Source organism: Crotalus tigris, unplaced genomic scaffold (genome assembly GCF_016545835.1).
Source record: "Crotalus tigris isolate CLP2741 ecotype Arizona unplaced genomic scaffold, ASM1654583v1 scf7180000018818.712119, whole genome shotgun sequence".
Classification (NCBI taxonomy): Eukaryota; Metazoa; Chordata; class Lepidosauria; order Squamata; family Viperidae; genus Crotalus; species Crotalus tigris.
In genome coordinates, this window is record NW_024097211.1 from 129506 (window position 1) to 151326 (window position 21821).

Sequence of the window (21821 nt, forward strand, 5' to 3'; positions counted from 1 at the left end):
CCAAGAAAAATTAGATTTTCAGATTGAGGAAATAACAGCAGTTGAAAAAGTGTTCTTCTGTTCACATCATATAGATATAGCAACATGATCAGGACAGTTCTTTAATTGAAAATGCAGTATTTTGGACTGCTTTATTTTTTTTCCAGATCTAGAGATTATTCAACTTATGTTTAGTGATTAGTCCAGTTTTGCCTGACCAGACGTTTTAGCACAAAGAATTGGGACTTAGATATCTTGAAGTTTGGCAAGTTTAGATCCATCAACATTTCTCTTAAAAGTAGTTGCTAAAGTTTGGCTATTAGTTAGTATTCCAAGGACTTCTCCCATTTTCAGTTTTTCTTCTTAGATGAGAAGCAAAACATTTTCGAACAAAAACACCAAGAAAGTCCACTTGCCTTTTGGAAAAAATACATCATGACCTGAATGATTGAGAATCTCCATATTCAGTCAATAAAACAGGTTTTAAGTAATGTTCTAATGTATTTAAATGCTCTAATAATATCATTGTTCCTTCAGAAAATACAGAAGGAGATCCGCCAACAGCAGAAGAATTTTGATTCTACACTGGAAATGCTTAATGGCCTCTGCCGCAAATATCCATCATTGGAGTTGGAAACTCTTGGAGGCACTATAACCTCCCTGATAAAGAAATTTGAAGCTGTAAATCAGATGAGTTTGAAAACTCAGGGATCTTTACAGGAGTCCCTAGAAAAACATTTCTTACGTGAGTTCTCACTGAATTTGTTTTTTATTAAAAGTTTTAAAAATTTTATACAATATGTATCCCAAATCCCTCCCACCCCCTCCCCCCTCCCCCACTTCCCAGAGCTGATTACAGGGTTACAAATAAACAATCATAATCTAACTAACATTACCCAACTATACTAACAATCAAATCCATAACATACTTTAACTCCTTTTCAAAATAAATATTAACAAATTAAAAACAAAAATAATAATATAATTAAACCATAATACTAAAAATAATATAAATTCAACCCTATTAAACTATTAATAATAATCTAAAATTTACTCATAAGCTAAATAATACTTTTTAGTCTCATATTTATTCTGAATATAATCTATCCATCTTCTCCAAACCGAAATGTATCTTTCTTGTGAATAATCCTTCAAATAAGCCGAAATTTTTGCCATTTCTGCTAAATTAGACACCTTGAGTATCCATTCCTCCATAGTAGGCAAATAATCTTTCTTCCAATATTGTCCCACCAGTAATCTTGCAGCTGTTATAAGATTCAACATCAAATTAATTTCTTTAACATCAAAGTCTACAGTCTAACAAAGTCTAACAAAAATAATTGTGGGGTAAACTTTATCTTTCTCTTAAAAATCTTTTGAATGCTCCACCAAATCTTAATCCAAAAAGCTTTTATATTTCTACAAGTCCACCAAATATGAAAATAAATTGCATCTAAGCTTCCACATCTCCAACATTTAGGCTGTAAATTAGGATACATACAAGACAACTTTTGAGGATCCAAATGCCACCTATAAAACATTTTATAAAAATTTTCTCTTAAATTTTGAGTTTGAATAAATTTTACATTTCTAACCCAAATTGTCTCCCATGTATCCAATAGAATCGGCTCTTGAACATTTTAAGCCCATTTTACTATACAATCTTTAACTAACTCCGTTTCAGAATCCAATTCTATTAAAACATTATAAATTCTCTTTATATGTGCTCGAGTTTGATCTTTAATCTGTTTTACCAAATTCACGTCCTCTAAGGTAATACCAACCTTTTGATCTAAACTCCACCTAACTAACAATTGATTATACTGAAACCAAGAGTGTACAATATTTTCTTGCTTCAAGTCAGCTAAAGATTTTAATTGCCAATCCTTCCCTACCAAACTAAGTAATTCCTTATAAGAAATCCTATCCAAATTCACTCCCCTAGATACCCCCTCTATCGCGTGTCCAGGAATTCCCCAAATTGGAATTTTATAATTTAACCGATAGTAATACTTCTTCCAGACACTTAATAAAGCATTTCTTAAAATATGAGATTTAAAAACCTGATCTACCTTTTTATTATAAATTAAATATGCATGCCATCCATATAATAAATCCCATCCCTCAAGAAAAAAAATATTTTTATTTGTTAAGTTAAGCCAATCACTAATCAATGTTAAAGCCACTGTATCATAATACAATTTTAAATTAGGCGCCTTGAGTCCTCCTCTTTCCTGTGCATCTTGTATAATCTTAAACCTAACTCTTGGTTTCTTCCCTGCCCAAATAAACTTATTAATACCCTTCTGCCATTCCTCCAGGTTAGCATCTTTTTTCAAAATAGGTATCATTTGAAACAAAAAAAGAAACTTTGTGAGAACATTCATTTTAACTGCTGAGATTCTCCCCAGCAAAGATAACTGTAATTTTTTCCAATCATTTAAATCCTTTTGCACTTTTACCCATAATATCTCATAATTATTTTTATACAATTTAACATTAGAAGTTGTAATATATACTCCCAAATATTTGACCTTTTTCACTATTTCAAAACCTGTTAATTTAACTAACATATCTTTTTCTTTCATAGACATATTTTTCGATAGTATTTTGGTCTTATTGTTATTTACCTTAAAACCAGAAACTTTCCCCTACTGGATTATAATTTCCACCAAATCTCTTACCGAATCTGTTGGTTGAGATAATGTCACAACCAAATCATCAGCAAAAGCTCTCAACCTATAATCATTCCTATTTATTTTTATTCCCTTTATTATGGATGATTCATGAATTTTAATAAGTAAAATCTCCATTGTTAAAACAAATAACAATGGGGATAATGGACATCCCTGTCTTGTACCCTTTTCAATTTTAAATACTTCTGTTAATCCCCCATTAATTATAATTTTTGCTGACTGTTGTTGATATATAGCCTTAAGAGCATACAAAAATTTATCCCCAAAATTCATTTTTTTCTACAACTCTCAATAAAAATTGCCAATTTAACTGATCAAAAGCTTTCTCAGCATCCAAAAATATCAAAGCAGCAGGGATTTGATTGTTCTTATCCAGATACTCAATTAAGTTAACAATTTGTCTTACATTATCTTTCATATATCTCCCAGTTATAAATCCAGATTGAGTTCTCACTGAATTTAATATATGAATCATGTAACCCACAGGAATGTATGCTGAAGACAATTATGCCAGTATTAAAATAAAGTTTCCATTTACATCATGAATTCATTTGGGGGCTAGGTTTTCATTTAATTTCCATTATTGAAAGTATATTTTATAGATATTTCCAAGTCCTCTATTGCTTGGTTTCACAGACACAATAGTAATTTTGAAAAAGTATCCTGGCAGTTACTAATATTATATATGTGGATAGGGGCAAGCACAAATACTGGGGACATCACTCATTTTTTATGCATGCTTGCAAGTATATGCTTTCTGTGTGTGAGTGTATAAAGGTGTGCATGGACAAGTTTCCTTGCTTTCTCCGACTATGTGCTTTCATTTCCTATATGAATTGCACAATTCTATCCTGGCTACTTAGCTCCTCTTCTTGGCTTCCCTATTCCTTGTTCTGTATTCCTGAGATTATCTTGATCTCCCTGGTTTCCTGTGACATCTTTCTCTATCCTTAACTTAGGCTAGCAGGGATTAGATAATCCATTTCAACTTTTATTTTCATTTTGTTCTGTTTGTTATGTTTACAAGGGTACAACCTGCAGTCTCTTGCCATCTTTTCTATAGGCTTTTGTAAGGTCTCATGAGTCCAGAACCATTGTACTGTTACATTCTTGTTGAATTTTAAGTATGGAATATATAAATCAGCCTTATTATATGATAATGCTTGGTATTTCCTTTTTTTTTTTAAAAAAAAAAGAATCTATGGAGGAGTTTCAAAACTGGTATTCTAATCTGAGAATTGCAGTAAAAGATATAAATATTGCATCTGGGGACAGTAAAGCTGTTGAAGCAAAACTCCACAAACTACAGGTAAGGTTGCAGGAATGAATGAGTTCCATGTTGTCCCTTGCAGACTTTTCTGGATAATATTAGGAAATCATTGAGCAATTCTTTTTGTGCTTGTTGTTAAACCACTATCTTAACAAAGGTCAAACAATGATTTTATATCATGATGTGCAACAGACAGAATGCAATATTAATGACCTTTTATAGTTTTTTCATAGAATTCTTATCCAAACCAAGAGTTTGGATAAGAGTCAAACAATTTAACTGTCTCTCATATTTGGTGTAACCTACAGACAGTTTGGTGCAGTGGTTAAAGAACTAAGGTAGAACCTGGGAGACTGTGAGTTTTAATCCCACCTTCAACAGGAAGCTAACTGGGTGACCTTCAGCCAGTCACTCTCTCTCAGCTCTAGGAAAAGAGCAAGAACAAACCACTTTCCAAAACCTTATCAAGAAACTGCAGGGACTGGTCCAAGCAGTTACCAGGACTCAATACTACCATGAAGTTACAGGGAAAAAAAAATCATACAGCAAAATCATAAATGCTTTTTAGGTTTTCAGATATGTTCTTACCACTGAAAAGTTTACATTAATAAAAGTTATCTATATAATTTCAAATGGCCTATTAGTTATTATATAAAATTTAAGTGCAAATGTGTAAGTACTATAAAAATACATATTTGTATTGGTAAAATCAACATCCCATAAAAATAATAATAGTACTAGCTAGTTTTACAATGTTAACATTAGTAGCATTTATACAATTCAAAAAATGTTTCTTTAACATAGAAGACTTATAAGATAGCCTATTGTTGGGGTGTTCTTATTTATTTATTCTGCCACAAATCATCATACTGTACATACATAAGTAATTTACCATTTTGCTTCCCATTTGTCCAGTCTGAAAAAAATTCCATTGTAAATTATTCCAATTATTTTTCTGATATCATCAACATATCTTACCATTCACCATAGATTGAAGTTCTTATATGCATAAATCAAGTAGTACTTGGCTTGTTGTACTTTTGAAAGTTAAATACAAGATGAAAGTTAGGTATGCTCTCTCTTCATATCTATTTCCCTTCCCATTTTTCTTTACCCTTATCTATTTGTGTATTGGTTTTACTCAGAAAGTGCTAGACTCTTTTAATGAAGGAAAGGCTAAACTGGAGTCAGCCTGCCAGGAAGGAGAAAATCTGTGTACTTATTTGCCTAAACCGTCTGTGAATGGTATTCAAGAACAGATATCTAAAGCTCATCAGGACTTTGAAGCATTTCTAAAACAATGTTTGAAAGATAAACAAGATTTGGAAGAATGCATTGCAGAATTGGAAAGGTAAGTTTCTGAGATCCATTTTAATATAGTATATAGATATATTGCCTTACGCTATACCTAAATTAAATGGCAAAAATACAAAATAGTCTCAATAAGGGCTGCACATTTATTCTACTATTTCTGTCTGGTCATCTTCAAATGTAGTTTTAGGATATAATTGGGGGGAAAATGGAATAATGGCCAACACAGTGGCAGAGTGAATGTTCTGTAAGATGTATTATTGCATTTTGTTTTGATTTAGAAGGTACTGTTTTCAGTAGAAATGCCTAATTTATCTGTAGTGGAAACAAGGAAGTATCGAGTGTTCATTTCAACATGATCAGAAACACATAGAAGGTTGGCTAGCCACCCTGCTTACCATCTGCTTATTGGAGAGGAAGCTCCTGCTTTGCAGAATCTTGGTATGATCTGCAATCCTATTTAGAGCATCTTGTCCCTTAAATGCACAGGAGGGCTGTTGGTGGGGTGTAGTAGAAGAATATAAGTGTAATGGGCCTGCTTTACTGCTCACATAATTATCATTCGAAGATTTAATTGCTTGAAAACTGTTTTTGGGACCAATCATTCTAGTATTTTCAGTTTCTTCATTGATTGTGATGATAACTGCACACTGTGCCAGTTTAGAATTGGTAAAGTTCCAGAGTCACAATAATTCTCATGGTTTCCTTTGCCATATTTGGATCCTTGTTACATATTTTTAGAATACTTACAGCTATAGAGAAGTATGTTCTTTGTCAGTGTTGTTCAAAAAATTGGTGTTATTTTTAAGATACATACAGATCAAGTAGGTGCATGTTGCATCCTGTATTTTATCTAACAATAGTGGTACTGTTTTATTTGCTTGTTTTATTACAGTTTTGAAGACCGGTGTAAAAGCTGGAGTTTGTGGCTTCGTGAAAAGAAGGAAAGAATAAACACAGAAGCTCTGGGTGAACACAGACAGCACATCCCAGATAAGAAAGACGAGGTACAGAAAGTAGAAGCCTTTTTGGAAGAACTTCTGCTTGCAAGGTATAAAACCATAATTTATTAACTAATTCTTCTCTTTTTATCTGCCGTACCATTATAACAATGACCCTACATTTTATTTGTGTAGTTCAGTTGCTCTGAAACAGCTGAAAGCAGAAAGCCACAACTCTGCAAACTTCATTATTTACATAATTCAATAAATAACAGAGATTTGAATTTATTTTATAAGGCACAATTCTTATTGTTCTATTGAGAAATAAATGAAAGTAGTTCATATATTTGAAAGCGAGGCATGTAATTTTTATACCCGTTTTTCTAGAATCTCTGAAAAAGGTTTATATCATCACAATGCACATTTAAAGCACAGATTCAGCTTGCCACTTTTTTCTGCTATATTCACCTCTAATCACAACGGACTGATACAGTGCTTATATTGTTGGTATCAAGTAATCACATCATATAAAACAACAAGATAGTAATTTAAGTTGCCTGAGAATCAGTGCTCATAATAGGGACCTGGAATTCAATATAACATCTAGCAAGTTACATTAAACTCATAATTATAATGATTGTGATTTGATCTTTTGTGTGAAGATATTAGCTTTCATACCTAAACCATATTTTGATACCTTTCTGCAATAGCATGGTTTGCCCACATGTATTCATAATTATGTATTTATAGATGCATTTATAACAGCTTTTTACATTTTATTTTTTAGAGAATCCTTTGATAAACTCTCTCAAAAGGCAAAAATTTTAAGTGAGAAAGACTACAGCACCGGAATGGAGGTTCGCTTGGCCTCTCAGCAGTTTTCTGCTTATCAGAATTTAATCCAGGAAGTAAAGGAGAAGCTGCGGCTCTCTCAGATAGCCCTCCAAGATCACCAGACTTTGGAGGAAGCTTTGCAGGATATGTGGACCTGGGTGAAGGATGTTCAAGGAAAACTCAGCTGTGCTGAGGGCACCCTTGGGGACAAAGTGACCTTGGAGAAAAGACACCTCCAAATTCAGGTAAAATAGCAACAGAATAGAAGTACTGACATCAAAGAACTTTTGTCTTAACAATGTTTTGACTAAAATTTAGGTAAAACTGAAACTGTTTCCCAAAGTCAGTGATTGACCAGCCAGGACCAGACATGCAAGCTGATTGGGTGACCTTGGGCTGGTCATTTTCTCTCAGCCCAATTTACCCACAGGGTTACAGTTGTGGGGAAAATAGGAGGAGGAAGGTGTGTTGGATAGGATCACCACATTGAGTTAAAGGCAGGAAATAAGCAAACAAGGTATTTAAATTATAATTCCATCAGTTTTTTTCTACTTTGCCCTTTATATTTACTTTTTATTGTTAATTCATGTTATATTTGGATACAAGTTAACATGGAACATTTTCAGAGAGTTTTTAATATCATCATGTACCTGAAGGCAGGACAAGAAGCAACGGGTGGAAACTAATCAAGGAGAGAAGCAACCTAGAACTAAGGAGAAACTTCCTGTCAGTTAGAACAATTAATCAGTGGAACAGCCTGTCTCCAGAAGCAGTAAATGCTCCAACACTGGAAGTTTTTAAGAAGAGACTGGACAGCCATTTGTCTGAAATGGTGTAGGGTTTCCTGCCTGAGCAGGGGGTTGGACTAGATGACCTCCAAGGTCCCTTCCAACTTTACTATTATTATTATTATTATTATTATTATTATTATTATTATTATTATTATTATTAAGAAGAAATGGTGGTGATCATCATCATCATCAGTGGTAAAATGCCAATCCAATATTGATTTCCAAATAAGAAAATATCCATGAGTTTTTGTCCCCAACAACCCATCCATTCTCAAAGTATTCTTTCAAGATCATTACAAAGTCTCTCATAATAACAAATACCTACATAATTTTATGATAATAATCCCCTAAGGGACAATCAACAGGGAGCAAAATCTAGGTTACTATATTCCCAATGGACAAAGCTATCTGGATAAAACCTTGACCATTTGTCATACCTGCAGAACAGGTAAAACCATGCACCAGATGGTTTAAGGTATTCTCTGAAAAGTGTTCAACTGGCGCTGTTGTGTCCTAGGAAATCCTATTAATGAAAGGGGAAGGAGAGGTCAAGTTGAACATGGCCATTGGCAAAGCTGAACAAGCCCTTAAAACAAGTAATGAAGAGGGACAGAAAATGATTCAGAGTCAGCTGCAAAGATTAAAAGACCTCTGGGGCAGCATCGTCAGCACCTCGGTCAGCTGTCAAAGGTAAAACCTTTATGTTGCTGCTTCATTCTGGTCATTTTTCTTCATTGAGACTTTATGATTTCCTGAATTAACTCTAAGTAAAAGATATTGCTCAGAACCCAAGATTAATGAAAAGGGGGAAATTCATAAAAGGAAGTTTCCTGCCTCTTTTTCCTCCTCACTAGAGGAAATTAGGACCTTCCCAAAATGTAATGTGAGACATGGAGAGCTCCTGGAGGAACCACTTCAAACCCAGCATTGAATAGAATGAATTGGCCGTATTAGCCTTCCTCCCCCCCCAACAGAAATGTTGTTAAGAGAAGGAAGGGAGGGCACTATTTTATATAAAATATGCAGAAAAATTTATTAACCACCCTTTCAATCATTTGGGAAGCCTTTTCTTCCTTTCCCCCATACTCACAGCATGTCCTTATTCTTGCTTATCTACAAGTAGAGAATCATACTGGAACATACATTTTGCAACATTCTTGATGTTTAAACTCAATTTGTTTCCCTAATAACTTTTCATATTTTGATTTCAATGTGTGTTTCTGTTATATTAAGCTTACTGGAGTTTGTCATAAATCAGTGGAATTGCCACCTGGAGAAGAAAAGTCAGCTGGATCAGTGGTTGGATTCAATAAATCACAAATTGAAAGAGCCTTTGGAACCTCAGAATGGCCTGAAAGAGAAATTTTCCCAGCTGGACTGCTTCCAAGCTATTGTTTCAGAAGTGGAAGAACATTCTAATGACCTACACCAGCTCATAGTAAAAGCCAGAGAACTGCACGAGAAAACACAGGATGATTCTTTTGGAGAAACTGCTCAAGAGGAGTTGAAAACACAATTCACAAATATTGCAACGGTTGCTAAGGTGAATATGTTGTAATATGTAGGCCACCCATAATTAGAGAAGTTTTAATCAAGAAGGTTCAAAGGTTAAAATGTATGCTAATATAATTATATGATCAACATAATTATATGAATTACCAAACAGATCCAATGAATCTATGACAGGATTCACACATTATACTAAATTGTAATGTGCTTTAAAAAAATCAGCTGAATTTATTAATTCAATCCAGTCATTTGTAATTGAAGTAAAACATAAACTAGTGTGGGCCTGATCTCTGATTTGAAATAGAACTAGAGATCTCATTGAAAAAAATGGGAAAAACCCAACATAACTATCACCCAAAATGAAACAAGTAGGGTCAAAGTCATGAAAACAATTAAAAATAACAAAGGAAGGGGAGAGAGCGTAGAACAGATAACAGGAAAAGAATAGAAGACAGATTGAACAGAGAATTGAATAATGAGGGAAACCCAATATTTGTATGCCATTTCTTTTATGACATTTAACTACATTTTAGAAAGCTACTAGTTCCAACTTAAAAGAAAGATGCAAGAGAATATCTTAGCCCACACAATGGTTACAATTCTGGAAACTATCAATACATTCAGAAAATTTTCAGGGTCTAATGAACAAAGAAGCATTACAGTCTCTGAGACTGAATGGCTAAGGAATAAAAAGTTCCTTGACTGTAATGAGTTAGTGTTTACATATTTTCTATTTAATCTCTTCCTTCCTTCCTTTCACTAGTGTTGTACACCTCATAGTTTGCCCTTATTATATCATTGTTGTAAAGCTACACTATTCGAGTTTCTTTATCGGTAAAATTCAGGGTGCTGGTTATTACATTTAAAGCTCTACATTACAAAAGGTCAGATAATTTACATGATCATCTCTCTTTATCTGAGATGATACAAGATCAGATAGGGTAGGCAAATTCTGCCCCCCTTCCCTTAAATGTTGCCTTCCGGTGTGACCTAGGAAGTGGGTCCTTTTTGCCATGTGGAACCGTTTTGCACAAGAGATCCAACAAGTCCCCATCCTTTTAGCTTTTTAGGCGGCCATAAAAAGTTGGCTCTGCCCCAGGCTCTAGGAAGGGGTGAGATGGAAGTCAGTGGAGGTTGAAGGCATTGAAAGTGAATGATTGAACCATCAGATTTTTGCTTTTGCTTTTTATTCTTTTTTTTTGTTTTATTGTTGTGAGCTATCCAGAATTGTGTTCTTAGATGGGCTACCATATGTATATTTGAAATAGCACTATAGCACTTAGACTTACATACCACTTCACAGTGCTTTACAGCTCTCTATAAGCAGTTTACAGACTCAGCCTATTGTCCCCAACAATCTGGGTCCTCATTTTACCAACCTTAGAAGGATGGAAGGCTAATCTTGAGCCGGTGAGGATCGAACTGCTAGCAGTCAGGAGAATTAGCCTGCAATACTGCATTCTAACCACTGTGCCACCACCGCTAAATAAATTAAATGAAGTTATATTAAATTCAATTAATATGATTTTCCTCTCCTGGCTGTTTTTTGTAATTTACTTTCTGATTTTTTTCCCCTTCTTCTCAAGCAGTCCCATAACAGCTTCGATGTTAACAGCAAACGGGTGCTTACATATTTACTTTCATCATTTTATAAAATCCCAGAGTTCTTGGGAGGAAGTTTGAGGTTAACTTTAGAGTTAAACTCAATAGAGCTAAAGAAACCTTGTGTATAAATTGTACCTTGTTTAGATTAGGGAGCTTTTCTTTATTTAATCAGACAAGCTCAAACATTGCATGATTAGTAATCTCTTGTATTGATAATAAATCTCTTGTTTCTCTACAACAGAGAGAATCATGTTTCGCTAGTCTTATTATGTGAGGCAACAGTAATGATATTAGGGCTGGGCACTCTTTGAAAATGATTCAAAAGAGTGCTTCAGACTTCATGACACCTCTGTACTATTCATCCAATAGATAAAAGCTACATGAAATCTTACCAGTGTCCATACAACCATGAAAGGAATATATGACTGTTTTAAATGGATTTTCTTTAATGAATTAACTTTTTTAAGTAGCTGCACCTATTTCAAAATCATACTGTCCATGAGCTTAAAAATAGAGGCTTTTCTTAATGAATACCAGAAAGTTATTTATTTGCACAAGTGCAGCGTTCATAATATTTTTAAAATCAACTTTGAAATTCTAGATCAGTGGTGGCGAACCTATGGCACACCTGACAGAGGCAGCACACAGAGCCCTCTCTGTGGGCATGTGCACCATCGCCCCAGCCCTCTCTCTCCTGCAGCCCCGTCCTCACCAGCAGCCACCCCCAGAGGAGAACCACCCCCTGTGCATGGCCTGCACAGAGTAGCACAGCCAAGGGCACGGCAGCCGGGTAGCAGGGACAAGACTCCGCCCTTGCATCCCGTCGCACGCAGATGCCGCCTGGGGGATCTGTGGCGGGCCATGGAGGCGGTAGATGGCCCTGTGGTTGGGGTGGGATGGGGGCAGGGCAGTTTTGGGGCACTCAGTGTCTAAAAGGTTCGCCATCACTGCTCTAGATGATATTAGTGATTTTTGACCAACAGCATAATTAGGCAAAAATAATAGTGATGGCAAACCACCTCTCTTCACATTACTTTCAGATTCAACCAATCTGGGTTGATTGCATCAAGCAGAAGAAAAATACTGTTTCGTTTCCTTAAACACAGTTTTGAAGTGTCTCCTTTTGATTTACAGGAAAAGATGAAAATAGCTGAAGATATTGTAAAAGACCATCTGTTACACCTCGATGCAGTGCATGAATTTTCTGATTGGCTTCATTCAGCAAAAGAAGAGCTTCACCGCTGGTCAGACACATCAGGAGATTTGTCTGCCATACAGAAAAAATTAGCCAAAATCAATGTGAGAAATTGTTTCGTAGTTTTGTTATTAATTTTTGTACATTCGCATAACAAGCTTTAATTATGGAAAACCCTCTAATTTCTTTAGATTTGGGCACTTTTAGTTCCCCTGACTATCTTCCTGCAGCAGAATAGAAGCCACTGAATTCTTTTGTTCTCTTTCTCTCAGTAATCTTTTGCACAGGAACAAGAAAGAGGGGACTTCTACAAAAAAAAAAAAAAAAAAAAAATGCTTTTATTTTGCCAGTGGGATCCCTCTATTAGATGAAAAATCTTATATACAGATAGTCCTTGATTTACAACCATTGATTTAGTGATCGTTCAAAATTACAATAGCAGTGAAAGAAGTGATTGGTCCTCGCACTTATAACTGTCATAATATTCCACCAGTCACATAATCAAATTTGGCTGCTTAGCACCTGCCATGAATTTACGACAGTTGCAGCATCCCAAGATTATGTGATTGTCATTTGCAACCTTCCCAGTCAGGTCTGACAAGCAAAGTCAACGGGGGGGGGGGGGAGGGGGGAGTTAATTTCATTTAACAATCATGTGATTCACTTAACAACCGTGTCAAAAAAAGTCATAAAATCAGGGATGACTCACTTAACAATTGCCTTGGTTAGCAAGCTGTAAATTGAGGACTATCTGTAGATTGAAAGAACCCTTTATCCATAGAAAAATCCAACATATTTTTTTTATATTTGGCTGAGCATATAGTTCTGTTTAATCATATTTATAAAGACTGCCTCTGCAGGTAAACAGTTATTATTAAGTAGATCAAAATGGCAATTATAAAGCAATACAGAAGAAACCAAATCCAGTTTATATGCCATGAAGCAACGTTGCCACTTTATCTAATATTTAAAACAAAGTATTACATAAAATGCTTAATATAAGCAAGTTTTTTTCTCATTAAAATAATAATACTACAGAGTGGACAGACTTGCTTAAATATTTTTGCTATATCTTGCATTGCTTCTTCTGTTCAGTTAAGCTGATGGAACTTTTAAAAGCAACCAGATGCCTTGTTTATTTTAATGAAATCCGCGTTTCTCAGAAAATGTTACTCTCCCCCCACCCACCCCCCGTTGGATTCTAAGTATCTTTTAAAGCTGATTGTTGTTCGCTCAGGCATGATTTTACTTTGTTTTGTTTCTGCCTGGGCTTCTGTTTTTACTTTCTCCTTACATTTTAACACAGCTTGCACACACTTTTGGTGAAACTGCCAGCGGTTGTGGAGTGAGTAGTTCACAGCTCTGTAAAAAATGCTGCATGTGGCTTGTTCGGCTGAAGTGGATCCCGGCCATTTCAGTTACCATGGTGATATTCCATTGCAGGAGCTGATAGATTCCAGACAGACTGGTGAGGGTCGCCTCCACAGGATCGAAACACTGGCTCCTGCCGTGAAAAAGAACACAAGCGTTCAAGGAGGCAAAGACATGGACGCCGAAATGCAAGCCCTCCAATCCGACTGGAAACAGTGGGAAGAGAATGCTTTCCAGTCCCAAAACAAGCTGCAGGAACTGGAGAGTCAGATGGCCTGGTCAGAGCAGGAGTTTGCAGCTCAGGCTGTTCTTCTGGAAGAGGCCTTACAGCGTTTCAGCACGTTGCTTGCAACCTGGTCTAAAGGCCTGACCCCTCTGGACAGTAAGCACACAGACCAAGAGCTGGTTGAATGCTGGCACCGAGAAAAGGTAAACTGCTTTCTTTCTGTGAGGCTGTCCTACATTTTGATGGGAGGGGGATGCGGGGGGGGGATGCAGGAGGAGGAGAGAGAAGTTGCTAATGGCCAGAAGAGAGTTCTCATTCAAACAAAAACAGTACAGGACACAAGAAATGGAAAAACGAGAACTTTAAATGCTCCCTTGACTAAAAAGTTAATATTGCAGCACCAGACCGGCCTATAACTGCAGGGTCTCCAGCGTGGAGTCCAAAGGAGATAACATACATCTTTGTGCTTCTTCCACCTAGGTTTCCTACCTCCCCCCCTTTTTTTGTATGTATTTTAGTTTCAGAAAGTAGAACGTTTCAAAGCAAAATGTGCCAGCTGTAACATCTTTATTGCAAAATAACAACAACAACAACAACAACAACAACAATAATAATAATAATAATAATAATAATAATAATAATAATAATAATAAAATCCCTCTGCTTCCCAAAAGGCTATTATAAGATATTCCTGAAAATAATAGGTGGCTACTAGATTCAGCACTTTGATGGGAATTGTATCCATCTTCCCAGAGAAGAGAGAAATTAGAAATGAGCACTCTGGCTTGGTCATGTTGAAAAAATTGGGTGCTTCATAACTGTTTCTATCTCTTAGAATAACCACTTTGTGACTGCATCCACAAGTGTTTTCAAAAATCCAGATGCATCTATTAGTCATTAAAGTTTCAAGACACTTGCCTTTACATATAAAACTGCAGGGATGTCACCAATGTTGTGGAATTATTTCACAGCTTCCTGTGTGTACTCACACTGCATTTCATTGCTCTTTTAAAAACTAAACGTGGAGCCTCTTAGCAGAAGCAGACTCAGTTTTCCAGGATGCTTTCCTCAATGGTGTACATAATAAGTCTTTTGTATGGTGAAAAAAGACATCTTTTCTAAGTTTTAGTGTAATTCAAAATATATTCTATTAGCTTGCTTGGTTTTGTGCGATGGCGATGGGTGCTCTCTGTTTTTCCAATTTCTACAGATGCCCTGACTCTCCCTGCTTCCTGCCCATAAGAAACATTCCCTAAACTCCTTTGGAACGTAAACGAAGCACAAGGAGGTGTATTGTAGGAAGGTTGAACACTGCTAGAGAAACTACAGTTCAAAGGAAATAAGATTTTTATATACTATCCTGTCACTTTGTAATTAAAGTGCGAGACCATTACATCCAGCCAGTCAGAATTGGACTAAAATCTTCCTCTTCTTAGAGGGAAAAAAATTATAAAGGAATCCTCAATTGACAGCCATTTGTTTAATGTCCATTCAGAGTTGCAACAATACTGAAAAAAAGTGACTTTTGACCAGTTCCCATGACTATGACTGTTGCAGCATCCCCACATGACCAAACTTTGGGTGCTTGGCAACTGGCATGTGCTTAGGATAGTTGCAGAGTCCCAGGGTCATGTGATCATCATTTGTAACATTCTCAGTTGACTTTTGACAAGCAAAGTCAACGGGGAAAGCCAGATTCGCTTAACAACATGATTCACTTAACAATTGTGGCAATTTGCTTAACAATTATGGCAAAAAGCTAAAAAAAATGGGACACAACTCACTTAACAACTGCCTTGCTTGGCAACAGATACTTTAGGCTTAGTTGTGGTTTAAGTTGAGGACTACCTGTAAAAACAATCATTGGTATCAAACTAACCTTTAATGATAAAATAAAATGGGAAAATACATGTCATATGAAATGAGTTCCTAAACAATTTATATGATTAAAACAATTTCCATTCCATTTAAAACATTGGTTCCTTAAAGTGTTGTATTTTCAAGAAGAGAATGTCAAGATTGTTTTACATTGTGAATATCATTTGTAATTTTTTACTGTGTTTACCATGTATACATATGGCCAGTAGAAGAAAAATGTGGTTTATTATTTTTATTCAACAGATTCCAGGATTATTATTTCATTTTGAAAATGCTTAGAAGGGTAGAGTTTATTTTAACTTTCTTTTGATTGAGAGGATTGATTGAACCCTTGAAAACCCTTGGTATTCAATTGCTTTGAAACTCAGTGCATTTTGACATGAAAAATTTGTCCCAGCACTCATCATTTGTTTGGTATTCGACACACAAGCTAGAAATTGTTGGTGTTGACTTCCTTGCAACTCACTATGTTATTCCATATGGGAAAAAATTGTTTGGTACACATCGCTTAGAATACTCATTGTGCCTCCCGGAACCAATTAACAATGAGTACCGAGGTACCACTGTAATTACTTTTATTACTTTTGTAAATAACTCAAGTGGCAAATATATCTAATACTTCTTCCTCCTATTTTTCCTATAACAACACTGTGAGGTGGCTTGTACTGAGAAAGAGTGACTGGCCCAAAGTCACCTGGCCAGATTTTGTTTTGTAGGACTAGAACTTATGCCTTAACTACTAGAGCTAACTAGCCACCTCCAACTTTTAATCCTGATCCACTGATCAATCAGCTGAACATTTAGTTCATTAATCAGTTCATGAATTTATTATTTCACAACAAAGTGTGGCATTATTTTTTTTCCTCCTAATGTCGACCAGAATACATTCATAAATGCAATAAAAAGTTTACTTGATTTAATGAAAAATAATCAGTGTAGCCTATATAAGTCCATTCCCATAGGAAATCCATGGTTAATCAAACTCTATTTGTTAAAAAGCAGTTTAAAAAGCATTTTTCAATATATGTGTCATTACTGAATTTTTATCTGCGAAAAACAATAAAATTTGTCGAGGTGACTTCCAATTTTTAAAAACCTGGAGTTTATCTAAGAATTGATATACAATTTGCTTTTTTAGATAAAGTGTTTGACTGACTGTACCTCCCCTAAAATATGTCATACCTTGTGTCAGGTCCCCTTTTTCAGGTCCCCTTCCATTCTGGTGGAGGTGGGTAGGAGGTCGCTTTGGGGAAACATTTTTGCATACTTTCGCTTTTGCTATAGCTGCTTTGGAATTAGCGAGGGGGATCGTCTTCGAAGATGGAATGGATTCCCTTCCAGCCGGTTCCATCCTGACACCAAGGTTGCTGTGCCCCAAAGATGAACTGTTATCTGTCCTGTGCTTTGGTGTTCTCAAAACAACCTTGGCTGCTGGTGTACTATCTTGGCTACTGGTGTACTGGTCAGGGGGGCTGGGTTTCAAAGGGGGAAAAATAGCTTGTTACTTTGCGTGGGAATGTTCGATTCTCAAAAGTTCTTTTGATTAAGCCCATGGCATCAAGAGTTCTCCTGGGAGGGACATGTATTTGACTTCAAGGACCCCCTTGAAGTTTGCTATCCTATCGGACTTTTTAAAAGTTTATATAAAAATGGTGAGAGCACTTATGCTACCAGTGCTACATGAACATAATTTTTGATTGTGGTTTTGTTTTATAAAGGAAACTCTGGATGCCCTAACAAAGGCCGAGTCTATTAATGATGATATTAAGACTCAGTTAAATGATCTTTGCCGGTTTTCCAAAGATTTAAGCAGCTATTCTGCAAAGGTTTCCCAGTTATTTAAAGAATATAATAGGTAAGTTTCCATTTTCTGTATAGGTAGTTCTTGATTTATGACTGTACATTTAGTAACTGTTCAAAGCACTAAAAAAAGTGACTTATGACCTCTTATTGCACTTACAACTGTTGTACCTTCCATGGTCAAGTAATCAGAATTCAGGTGTTTGTCAACTGGCATGTATATATGATGGTTGCAGTATCCCAGGCTCACATGATCAACATTTGCAACTTTCCCAGCTGACTTCTGACAAAGTCAATGGAGGAAGCTGAATTTGTTTAACACCTGCATGATTCACTTTATGACTGTGATGATTCACTTAATGACCACAACAAAAGTTGTAAAATCAGGTGTAACTCACTTAATGACCACCTTGCTTAGTAACAGAAATTCTTGTCCCAATTGAGGTTGTAAATCAAGATCTTCCTGTAGAGGGTTATCCTGTATTCCCATCTACATTGTGAAGCTCTGCTATACTGTAATTACCATTTAAATGTGTTTTGGAGCACATTAAAATATTACACCAGTACAAAATAAAATGAATCCCTCTTTGAGAAAACAGATGCTAATGTAGGGGACACTATTTTGTTCTGATTTAGCACATGAAGACCCCATATAGTTCTGTTATATAAAACACACTATAAGTTTATATTTCAATCTGATAACCTTAAGATAAGTACAAGTCCAACTCTCAAAATCCCTGGCCCAACATGATCATGGGGATGAAGACTGATGTAGCATTGTCAACGTTTTTTCTTGGATCATTACAAAGCTAATGAAAGTTTTTGAGAATCACCATATAAATCAGGAGTAAGCAATATAGTGCTCATAGGCATTATAAATTTATGCCCCAGGTGTCTCTGCAGAATAAATGTGTCTGTCTGTCTGTCTGTCTATTCTCTCTCTCCCTCTCTTCTCTCTCTGAAATATAGGCAGCTTTTAAAGAACATATTTTCATTTTGTTGCCCATGTCAGACGTCACTTTTTCATTATCCGTCACCCTTGCTTAAAAGGCCATCACTTGAGCAATTGATATATCATGTGAAACGTTGTAGCTACTTCTTTCTTCCTAACATAACCCCAGTCTGTATTTCTATTTGACTAACATGGTTCCTGAAGTCTTTGTCTACAAGCTTCAAAGGGATGCCAAAGCAAAGAGCAGGCCTTGCAGCAGAGATTCAGGACAGTCTTCAGAGATTTTCAGCAATGGCTGGTCAATTCCAAAATCACTACTGCCAAATGTTTTGATGTGCCTCAAAATGTCAATGATGTTACAGCTAACATACAGAAAATACAGGTAATTCTTCAAATTCAATTGTCATGTTACCTGAATACAGAAAAATTGTGGCTAATTTTAATTAGCCTGAGTCCTTTGGGATTGGGCGGCATATAAATATTTGAAAATAAATAAATAAATAAATTATGTTTATTGGAAACAAGCTAGTCTCAAAGTATAGTTTATGAAATTGGATTGTTTTTACTAAATGTCATAGTTAGGATTTGCAGGTAATCCTCAACATATAAAAGTTCATTTAGTGACTGTTCGAAGTTACAGCGGCACTGAAAAAAGTGATTTATGACCTTTTTTACACTTACGACATTTACAGCACCCCCGTGGTCACGTGATCAAAATTCAGATGCTTGGAAACTGGCTCATATTTATGAGAGTGTCCTGGGAATATATGATCACCTTTTGTAACCTGACATGCAAAGTCAATGGGAAAGTCAGATTCACTTATCCACCATGCTACTAACTTAACAATTGCAGTGATTCACTTAACAGTTATGACAAGAACGGTCACAAAATGGGACAAAATTCACTTAACAAATGTCTCACTCAACAACAGAAATTCTGGGCTCAACTGTGGTTGTACATCAAGGATTGCCTGTACTTTAGTTTGGGAACTTGCTAATACCTGTGGGAACACTTAACAATTCTCTCCACAAGAAAGAACATGTGAAAAATGGGATTCTCTGATGAGGTTCATTTTTGAAATTATGCATGCCGATGTTTTGCGGAGTTACAAAATTATTTACATTTTGTGGAGCCTTTTGGTTCAAACCACAAACATTCATATTTTTTCCCTGGTCCTTAAGTACTGTTCTGAATAACCATGATTCTGTAAATGTTGATTATATACAGAGATAACTTTTTATATGCTTTGTCCTCCTCATAGCCTTGTAAGTTATTAATAATAAATTATATAATAAAAATAAGTAAGTTATTAATAACCTACAAGGCTGCGAGGAGGAGAAAGCACATAGAAAAGTTACCTTTATATATAATCAACACTTACAGAATCATGGTTATTCAGAATAGTACTTAAGGACCAGGGATAAAATATTATTAATAACTTACAAAATAGATACTTGAAGAACCACTGAGGACCCAGCATTTATTTATGTTTGGATATGAACAAAGTACAAATGTACAAATGGGAGGAACAGAGTATATGCATTCTGTCTTTTCCCATTCTCAGCTAGCCTTGAAGTGTTCTCTGGACAAGAGTTGGCCTTGAAGTCCAAAACATTTTTTCATATTGTGCCACGGTGATACAACCAAACTGTCTTTGTGTATGTGTATTAATGAATGCAGTAAAGAGAACTAAGCAGACTGGAGGTTTCTACTGATAGAACATTGGCTTAAAAAACGTAACTAAAATACTTTTTAGATGGAAAGTATTAGATGTTAGATGTTCTTTCAGCTTTCAATAATTGGAGAGAAACTTTCTACATCTTAGATATAAAAGGGTACACAAGCAGCATAAATTATAGTTTTTTATTTGTTGGGTTTAGCAAATGTTGTGTTTGTACATCTTGCTTGCTATTTTTATCATTAGTTATATGTGTGTGTATTTTGGCTTAGGAATTCTTATCTGAAACTGAGACTGGTCAACATAAATTAAATTTAGTGGTGTCCAAAGGAGAACTGTTAAGTTCTATATTACCTAAAGAAAAAGTTAAATCCATTCACATCAAAATTGCTTCAGCTAAAGAGGACTGGAAGAAATTTATTTCCACTCTGCATCAAAAGGAAACAGCTTTAGAGGTATGAGATCAGTTACAACAGAAATCAATTAGTTGAAACAATTTTTGACTTTTCCTTCTAAATCAGTGGTTCTCAACCTGTGGGTTGGGACCCCATTTGGGGTCGAATGACCATTTCACGGGGGTCGCCAAATAACGCAGTCCGCCATTTTTTCCCCCTTTTCCTTAGCTGTGCTACTCCCTTTTATTCTATTGGCTTTTGAAAGCCGATAGAATAGACTCTCTTGAATAGAGTCTAATTCTATTGGCTTTCAAAGGCCAATAGGAATTGTCCAGGCTGTCTCTGCCCTGCTGAGCCTGCCAAAAGTCCCATTCTGCAAACAGTGCTGCGCCAGTTGAATAGTCCTCGACTTACGACCGGTTGAGTAGTCCTCGACTTATGACCGGTTGGGGGGTCACGGCATTAAAAAGGTTGAAAACCACTGTTCTAAATATACTTGCGCTTAATTCTACGTTAAGCCTAAATGATGGATCTTATCTTTTATCTAGACTTTTTATAAAGTTTTTAAAGCCATTTTGTTGTTGGTCACTTTTAACATAATTACATTTCAGAAAATGCAAAGAAGAATGTCTGAGTACAATTACTAAAGCCAAGCAGACACATACTGAAATCCCAAACCTTTATTGTGTTTTAAAGATTAGTAACCAAAACTTGTATTATATTTCAAAAGAACTGGAAGGCCATATAACCAATTAATACTGAGATGATATGTTCCATATGTCTGGCAAGCCAATTTATCTTTTAATTAACTAAAGATTCTGGATTCTTTAAAGACAGTCTGACATATATTCTGTTTCAATAGTTTGGGCCAGCCAGTACAGAATTTTGGTTCTCTTTGTCTAAGCCAGACATGTCAAACACAAGGCCCGGGGGCTGGATGCGGCCCGCAAAGTGGTTTCATGTGGCCCACAAAGCCATCCTGGAAACAATGAGAGAATGGCCCCGCTGCCTTGGACCTTGTCCAGGCTAGACGGGAGCCAATGTACAATTTTGTGGTGGCCATCTATGCTGAAACACATTCAGTCTTGGCTCCACAAGGCCGTCTAGAAACAGCGAGGAACCAGCCCCTGCCGCGTTGGCCCCGCCCCCTGGGTGCATGCTGGGGAGGTGTCACCCTTTGTGAGGAATGAAGAAATGGACCATGCCTCGGCGCTTGCCCTGGTCCCACCCCTTTCTGCCAAAGATCCTCAGATCTGTTCCACTCCTGCCCAGGCCCCCACAGGCACCCTTGACACAAACAATGTAGAGCTGGCCATACCCACCCAGTAGGCCACACCCACTCCATCCACGCCCACCCAGTAGATTGCACCCACCTTGCCCCCCCCACCC

At 36.2% G+C, this 21821-nt stretch overlaps 1 protein-coding gene across 21 annotated transcripts in view; it reads left to right on the plus strand.

The window, feature by feature from the left end:
- Window positions 1-21821, plus strand: part of SYNE1 (spectrin repeat containing nuclear envelope protein 1) — a 306096-nt gene that overhangs the window by 115244 nt on the left and 169031 nt on the right. For all 21 annotated transcript variants that reach the window (XM_039356302.1, XM_039356310.1, XM_039356316.1 and 18 more), the window contains 12 exons: window positions 517-724; window positions 3872-3984; window positions 5091-5296; window positions 6152-6307; window positions 6985-7276; window positions 8340-8512; window positions 9056-9365; window positions 12071-12235; window positions 13575-13931; window positions 17325-17461; window positions 18563-18740; window positions 20310-20492. In XM_039356302.1, the coding sequence (XP_039212236.1) occupies window positions 517-724; window positions 3872-3984; window positions 5091-5296; window positions 6152-6307; window positions 6985-7276; window positions 8340-8512; window positions 9056-9365; window positions 12071-12235; window positions 13575-13931; window positions 17325-17461; window positions 18563-18740; window positions 20310-20492 (2478 nt within the window). The remainder of the gene's footprint in view (window positions 1-516; window positions 725-3871; window positions 3985-5090; window positions 5297-6151; window positions 6308-6984; window positions 7277-8339; window positions 8513-9055; window positions 9366-12070; window positions 12236-13574; window positions 13932-17324; window positions 17462-18562; window positions 18741-20309; window positions 20493-21821) is intronic.